This window comes from Anneissia japonica, unplaced genomic scaffold, assembly GCF_011630105.1.
Source record: "Anneissia japonica isolate Jap-2015-1 unplaced genomic scaffold, ASM1163010v1 scaffold724_len3256291_cov202, whole genome shotgun sequence".
Lineage (NCBI taxonomy): Eukaryota > Metazoa > Echinodermata > Crinoidea > Comatulida > Comatulidae > Anneissia > Anneissia japonica.
In genome coordinates, this window is record NW_022744966.1 from 2,526,744 (window position 1) to 2,534,891 (window position 8,148).

At 33.5% G+C, this 8,148-nt stretch overlaps 1 protein-coding gene across 1 annotated transcript in view; it reads left to right on the plus strand.

Moving 5' to 3' along the window:
* LOC117119877 (thrombospondin type-1 domain-containing protein 4-like) overlaps window positions 1-5,888 on the plus strand; it is a 31,204-nt gene extending 25,316 nt beyond the window's left edge. The window contains exons 3-6 of the mRNA XM_033264861.1: window positions 751-887; window positions 1,711-1,774; window positions 5,272-5,374; window positions 5,689-5,888. Of these exons, the coding sequence (XP_033120752.1) occupies window positions 751-887; window positions 1,711-1,774; window positions 5,272-5,374; window positions 5,689-5,888 (504 nt within the window). The remainder of the gene's footprint in view (window positions 1-750; window positions 888-1,710; window positions 1,775-5,271; window positions 5,375-5,688) is intronic.
* The last annotated feature ends 2,260 nt before the right edge of the window (window positions 5,889-8,148 follow it).

Consider the following 8,148-nt stretch of genomic DNA (forward strand, 5'->3'; position numbering starts at 1 on the left):
TGGCGTTGAATACATATGAATGAATAAAAATTAATTACACATTTTTGGTATATAGGTCTAATACAAGTCCATCTGGGGGATTTTTAGAGGAATGAAGACCCCGCAGAACCGAGAGTTCCACTTAAATGATCTGATATATTGTGTAAAGTGGTGCTATACCGTAGTGTTTGAAATTGTTTACAGAACCTTGGTAAATATTTTTTCCCTCCTAAGTATGCCCTAATACTGAATTGGTTACTCATAAACGTATCTAATGTTTTAATTCCGTGTAATCATGGAATGTGGACGGTAAAAAATGTTCCAATTTGGTAAATCACATTTCCTGGCAAAAAATCTTCTTACAAAACAAGAAATAGGCCTACTACTTTCTTGCTAGTTTCTTCCTAAAAAAAATAAAACATACATAAAAGAGTTCCGATCCCACTTGTTACTCATGCTGGTAGCCTACGGACCTGAATTATTATACAGTATATAGACACACATGCATTAACGTGGATATAATAGTTTAAACAAAGTTACCTTAAAAAATGATTCATTACGTCTTCACTAGATAAGTAAACTACAAATTTACAAGATTTACATTACCTAGGCCTAATAGATTTGTACAATAGAAAAAAATCCACGTAATAATCTAAATTCTCCTGAATTGATTGCACTTCTGCTTGGAAAGCGCCTAGAGGCGCTATATAATTTCACAATTATTATAATATTATAATTCATCGTTTAGTGAATATTATTTTGATTTTGCAGGTTCGCCGAGAACGGTCCGTCACTGGTAGATCAATCTCATTTTGGGGGGCATGGGGACCGTGGTCTGGCTGTTCACGATCGTGTGGTGGCGGTGTAGCCTCTCAAGTTAGGCCATGTCTACGAAGAAGACGCTCAGGGTAAGACTAAATGAGGAAAGTTTACATCTTATGTAATGTAGGCCTATAGACAAAAACCAAAGGATATGAGTATATTAGCATTACATTAGCGCCGCCCATTGTACTTGTGATTGAAAGTAAGTAGGCCTAGGCACCCTTGGTTTTTCACAATTTGGTCGCCGCCGTCCGTTTTGCCTTTCATCCTGGTGGTGAATGTTAATAATGATGATAGGCCCTATGCCTAGCCGCCTGGTCCTGGCGTCTCAAAGCCTAAATTCTTTTAATGTTATTTTGAGTAACATGGTTTTATAACGTAATTGAACCATGTACATTTGATTTTAAACTCATTCTACAAACGGTGAAATGTTTAAATAAATTATTTTGACAGGCCTAGGCCTACTAGACTAGCCTAGACACAGTTTTCCAGTAGGCTAGGGTGGCACGGCAAAACAAAGTTTTACTTGAAGCTCTGACGATAGAGGGCGTGTATACTCTTAATGAAAACCAGGGAGTTAACACATACCTGTATTATTTATAACATTTAGTGCAAATTCTTTATCAATTAAACTTAAGCCAAGAAAAAAAAACCAAATCATATTTTATGTATTAAAATGAGTGAAATAGGCTTTGAATGAGCTCGATAAGTTGAGATGACCGAGTTTTGATAATTCATAGTTTCAATGATTTGAACAACTTCCTAAAACGATGATATTGATGGATATATCCTATGTCATTGAAACACAGCATGTATAATGAAAAGCAATGAAAATTCCCAGTGCCACAAAATACTTGGCAAAATCCCAATTTCACATCAATCTCTGAAGATGTAATTTTTATTTTACAGGACCATTGGGGTTGGTCATCATTGTGTTGGACTTTACAGGCAATACAAGCAGTGCAATACAAAGGTGATCATATGTATATTCAATCATTCATTCACTTTATTTATTTATTTATTTACTTATATATTTATTTGTTTATTTATTTATTTATTTTTATTTATTTATTTTATTTTATTACTTACTTACTTATAAGAATCAAATAAGTTATTAACTTTCAATAAAATCATGATTAAGCAAGCAGCTAGAAAATCTAGACCCTACTAAAAATAAAAGCACCAGTCTTGATGGGCTTCCAGCATACTTCCTGAAAGATGGTGCTTCGGTATTAGCTTCCAACTAACTTACGTAATAAATCTGTCAATTAAAACTGGTAATATACCACATGATTTAAAAACAGCCAGTCTCTCCATAGCACAAAAAGAAATGTCATAAAAATACCGAAAACTATAGGCCACTTAGTGTTCTTAGTGTAGTTTACAAAATCCTTGAAAGTCTGCTCACATTCAATTAGGGTATGTTCACACATACGGCGCAAGTCTGGCGTAGCTTACGCCAGCGTAAGCTAATCCACGGATCAAAATTCCAAAGTGTTCACACAAACAGCGTTCGCTATATTAACGCTGGTGTTAAACTAGTAGTAATATAGGCCTATGGGGGAATAGTTTTCAGTTTTAAATAATGTACGGGTTCTTAACTGTAGTAAAATATTCACACTTGCATCATTAAAACTTAATCTGTGAATTGTTCGAAGTGAACTTATATGATTATTGTATTTTAATTCAACAATTTTACTTCTGATTTTTCAGCTAGCATTGTGGGACAATTGTTGGTGTTGCAGGTTTTAATAGACAGTCTAAATAGGTTAAAATATCTTACAAAACACAATCAACAAATCACATACAATATAATAACTAAGTAAAATGAAATAGGAAAAGAACCCCTTTACCATTTCATTTATAGATAGCACAGGAAAGAGATCAAAGTAACTAATCTATTGCAATCGTGATTGGTCAATCTCTTGAAATTAGGTCATATCATTCAAGCATCACTGGCGTTAGCTCCGTGGCGTTAGCTAATCTGGGGTCTGCAGGTAGCGTTAATAACGCCACGGAGGTGGCGTTGTAAGTGGCGTAAGTAACGCCACTGCCTAGTTCACACACAAAGGCATTCACTACGCCAGCCTTACGCCAGACTTACGCCGTGTGTGTGAACATACCTTTAGAACAATATCTTGTGGAAAATAACCTTATATATCAATTTCAGTCATTCAACCAATAGTACTTTACTTAATAATTCAGATAAAATAAAATTAAATACCTCTAAAGGCATACATACTGGTATGGTTCTCATCAGGGATTTAGCCAGAAAAACGAAATAGGCCGTCCAAAAGACGAAGAACTTGTCGCATATCCCCCTCCGTACCTAAGAAAAAATGAAAAATTATGACCTTTAGACGGCATTTAAAGGTGTTGGAATTTTTTCTTCCGTAGTGTTCAATTAGCTATCACAAAGATATTTCAGTTTTAGACATAGATGGATACAGTTACTGTTGTTTACTTACAAATTTTCTAGGCTATGCAGATGCATCTTCATTGCTCGCCGTAGTCTAGTGTAAATTCTTCTCTAGGTGCTCTGAATCCAGAGATGTATTGGCCTAGGCCTACTGTATTTTGTTGACTAATAACATTTAACTTGTGACGTTAACAACAAGTCTGCTTTACGGTATTTCATGAATTAATTATAACCAGGCTAGTTACGAATACCAACGATAATGTCGGGGAACCAAATTTTAATTACTGTATTTGCAGAGCCAGGTGCATGCGTTGTGGGTGACTTACAACTCTCCATTTTTCAGAGGGGTACAGTACACAAAAAGTGTGTGTTGTAAGTGAAATTCTCACCTGGTAGACAGTGGTTTAGCCTTACCTTTTTGGGAATCCCCACCGAATTTTGGTATGAAAACAACGTAAATTTAATCAATAAAGGTTGTTTTATCAAACGTATATATGATTTAATTTAATGTAACATTTGATAGATTCGAAGAGTATAAAGAATTTGCTAAAAGTAGACCAGGCCCAACTAGGCTAGGACAGGCCGAGCTGTCCAAACAAGCACGGTAAAAGTAGCCGTCCTAAATATTTTTGTTGACTGTCCAAAAGACAGTCGGACGGCTCGCTGGCTAAGCCCCTGGTTCTTATAGATCTGTGTAAAGTATTTGACACCATTGATCATGATATATTGTGTGAAAAACTTTCTTTAATGGGTATCAACTCATTGAATTGGTTTTGCTCTTATTTAACAAACAGGAGCCAAGTTGTTAAAAATTGAGGAGGTAGCATATTAGGTCCTTTAATGTTTTTTGTGCTTTATAAACAATATGGTGGTTAGCATTGACCTGATTGTAAATTGTTTTTATATGCCGATGACAGTGCTCTTAGTTTTTTCCAACAAAGATCCAACTATTGTTTGCCGACAAACTTGGTGACGCTCTTGATAAATGTAAAGACAGTGGCTTATTGGCAACAAACTGTCCATTAACCTCAGCAAAACTGAGTCAATTATTGTTGGTAGCATAACAATCCTTCAAAATTACCTCTAGAGGCCTTAACTTAAATGGTTCTAAGGGCCTGTTTCTGCTGAAAAAACCGTTTTAAAAAACGTTTTTTCTTTGAAGCAGAAACAGGCCCTTAGTCTGTCAGATATTTAGGTATCGAACTCGATAATTTTGTCTCTGGTAATTGTCATGTCTCATTCTGCATTCTTCTTCTCTGATTAAAGACTTGGAACGTTCTTCCAACCAATTTAAAATTAATCAAGAACATTACAACATTTAAGTCACCGTTAAAAATTATTGTGAACAGAACAGTACTGCAATTTTGCGATTATTTTTTTCATTCTACAGAATGCAATTTTGGCCTTTGAACACTTTTAAAGTCACATTCTCTGGGTGCTGATTTTTAATTTTGTACATTTTTTATTGTTCTTGAAACTTAAAAAGCTTTTTTAGGATTTTAATTATGTGCAATTCAATATCTGTATATTTTATGTCAGTTTTATGTGTATATCATATTTTTATGTCAGTTTTTATATTTTAAATTTTAATGATTATAAATGTGATTTTTTAATGTGCAATCTTGGACCCCATTGGAAATGGGCTGGACTCTGGCCTAATGGGCGTTCCTGATGCTCATTAATTTTTACTTTTCTTGTTCTCAAATCATTTTTATATTGTTTGTGCATGTTGAGCATTGAAAAAATTCAATCAATAAATCAATTTCAATGGTTTAGAAATTTTTCTTCAAAATTTTTAAATAAGCAGTCTTTGCAAAAGGCAAAGAAATTACATCCATCAATTTTGAAAAAAAAAAACATTTGAAACAATTGAAAGAAACACTTTTGTTATGTAGCATATGTCAAAAAAAATTGGCATCTAACATTTGCATTGAATCTAGACCTGGATTTCACCGTACAAAAAGTATATTGTATTTGTTTGGTTAGAAAATACAAAAGTTGAAATCGTCCAACAAATTTGAAAGCTCATTAATTATTTTAATTACTTTCAGCCTTGTTCATATGGAAGCAAAGATTTCCGAACGGAGCAATGTGAAACCTACAATAACATACCATTTATGGGCAAATTTTATGATTGGTATGCATTTGTAAAAGGTAAGCTAGAAACAAAAATCTAAATAATCAAATAATTCATTTGGCTTTGTAATTTGGATAATATGTTCATTAGTGTTAAGTCAGTAAACTTTGAAAATAACTCACCAGTAACATTCGGTCCACTATCCTGGACATGACAATAGTATTAAAGCTAATGCCTTCATCACCGACAGTGTAAGCAGGTACATGTATCTTTCTACCTGATTTTTTTATATTTGAAATAATGATACCATATTGTAGTATTCATATTTGTACAAAGTTTTATGACATTATATTGTTTAATAAATTCAAATAAAAAATTAACTATTTTTTAGAGCCAATGGTTTGTGAGTTAAATTGCCGGGCAACTGGATATCGTTTCTATGCTAAGCATGCCGATAAAGTTGTAGATGGAACAGTTTGCAGACCGGGATCCACGGACGTGTGTGTCAACGGGATGTGCAAGGTAGGGACCATCAAAGATTATTGTGGGTGTGGCCTGTTGTTGATGCTTGTAAAGAGTATTGCTTATTGAGATGTGCAACACAGGACCACAGGATTTTTGTGGGTGTGGCCTGTTGTAGTTATGTGACATAGTGGGATGTTCAAGGTAGCATCATAAAGTTATTAAGGGTATGTAGTGTATGTGTGTAGTGAAATTTATATAGCGCATAATATCGAGGTCTCTATACGATGAGTGGACCAAAATAGAAAGAACTAAACCAAGATCTATACTTAGCTAACAAAAAACCCAAAAAGAACAACACAAGCAGAGGAACCAGAATCGCCGCACCGTTTTCCTGCAATTTAAATACTACTGGCAAGCAGGCTCATAAGGGTGTGGCATTATTGTTAATAACTAAAAAACCAGCATTTTACCATCGGAATAAATCAGCATTGTTGGGCTATATCAACTCCTTGGTTGGACTCATAAACACTGTTGATAGGCTTTGTATCAGATTGCCTGACAATTGATTTACTTATGTACTGCCCTCAAGAGGACATTGGAAGCTGTAACATACCTGAATGAAGATTATGTTCTATGATTCATCCATACATGCATTATTAACACAAAAGAGGCTAAAGCCAAAGAATATGATGCAAGTATTTTTACATCCTTTGTTCAATCATAAATTCTATATTCACTTTATAAAGCTATTAGCATCTGTACATCTGTTTATATAGTGTTTAATACATGTAATCTCCATATGATTTATCAACTGGTATCTAAATTTGCATATTGTGGAATAACTTAAGAAAATAAAGTTTTATTTGGAGTATTCAAATAAGTACCAGTTTGGCCTGATCAAACTGCACAGTAATCGGTGGGTGTTGTGTTTAAACATTGATGGTCAAAGTACCTTTTTGTTAAAAAATCGTTGTCATTGTATTCCATTAAGATCACTGTCTGAAAATAGGTCATGTAAAACATTGATCTTAATATCAGTGGTTTTACCAGGATTTACCAGTACATTATGAGAGAGAATTTATGCATTTGAATAATAATATAATAATTGTCAGTTTATATAGAATGTACCGGTAATGTAATGACCTCTGCGCTTTTACATCCGAAAGTGCAATAAATTTAGGTGGTAAATTTCACTTATGATTTACCTAATTTATAAATAAATACAGTATGACTAATACAAGATTATTATCAACTTGACTTATTTTAAGTTATAAATAATTTGAAAAATACCATCATTCTAAGTTCCTTTCATTGTAAACCCATCCCCGATTTTTAATTCTATGCTGACTTCTCTTCTCTTATGCCATGTTTTCTCATTCTTGTATTTACTGACTCAGTCATACTTTGAGTAGCATTAGTATTTTGCCAGTTATTGTGGATATTTCTTATGATTCATCGAAATAAATACTTGACAACTGGACATTGAACTTTAGAATAGACCGACTATAACTTTCCTTTGACAATGCCAAACCTAATTCAAGATTACAACTGCTTGAATACAAGTTGTTTAGATGATATATTGTACAGTATATAATTTGTTTTTAGCTTAAACTTTGTAGGTCTAAATAATTTTTTTTTAAGATATAGCCATAAAGACATAATGAAACCTACAGAAATGAAATTTAAGATTCTAAAAAAGGGGCCTAGGGGGGGAGGGGTCTATATCTTTCAGGATGATAAAAGCCCAAGAGAATGACGTCTAGAGGGGCCATGGGCATTTTTCTGTAGTATAGTGAATGCTGATTTACCTCATGTAAAGCACCACCATTTTTAATAATAATAATAATAATAATAATAATAATGGTAGACTTATATAGCACATTATAAGCTCTCTGCACTTCACATTATCATTGCCCCTGCCATTGGATTATGGAGCACAAACTCAGCTCCCGGGGAGCATTCAAAACCAAAATCTTGAGGTTGGGAAACCAAACCATTCACACTGTGCCAAACCACATCACTATTTTCTTTTTTGCTGCCAATACTTGTACTTGATTTCTTCTTATTTAAAAAAAAATTTTAAAAAAAATCATGTTTTATCTTTTATCTTTGTTGTTCATATCCTGCATGCATCCAATAAACCCATGACCTGTTTTTGTTTTAAATTTTTTAAATTTAATTTAATTTATTTATTTTTAATTTATTTAATTTAATTTTTTTTTCTCATTGCCATCATCGCCGCATCATCATTGCTAAAATTCCTGAAATAAGGTAGACAGCACTAAAATACCTGTCATACTGTTGTCATATTTCATGGTTATTATATAGCAATGCATTAGTAATTAATTTCAGATTCAATAACTTTAAAGGGAAACAAATATGACTA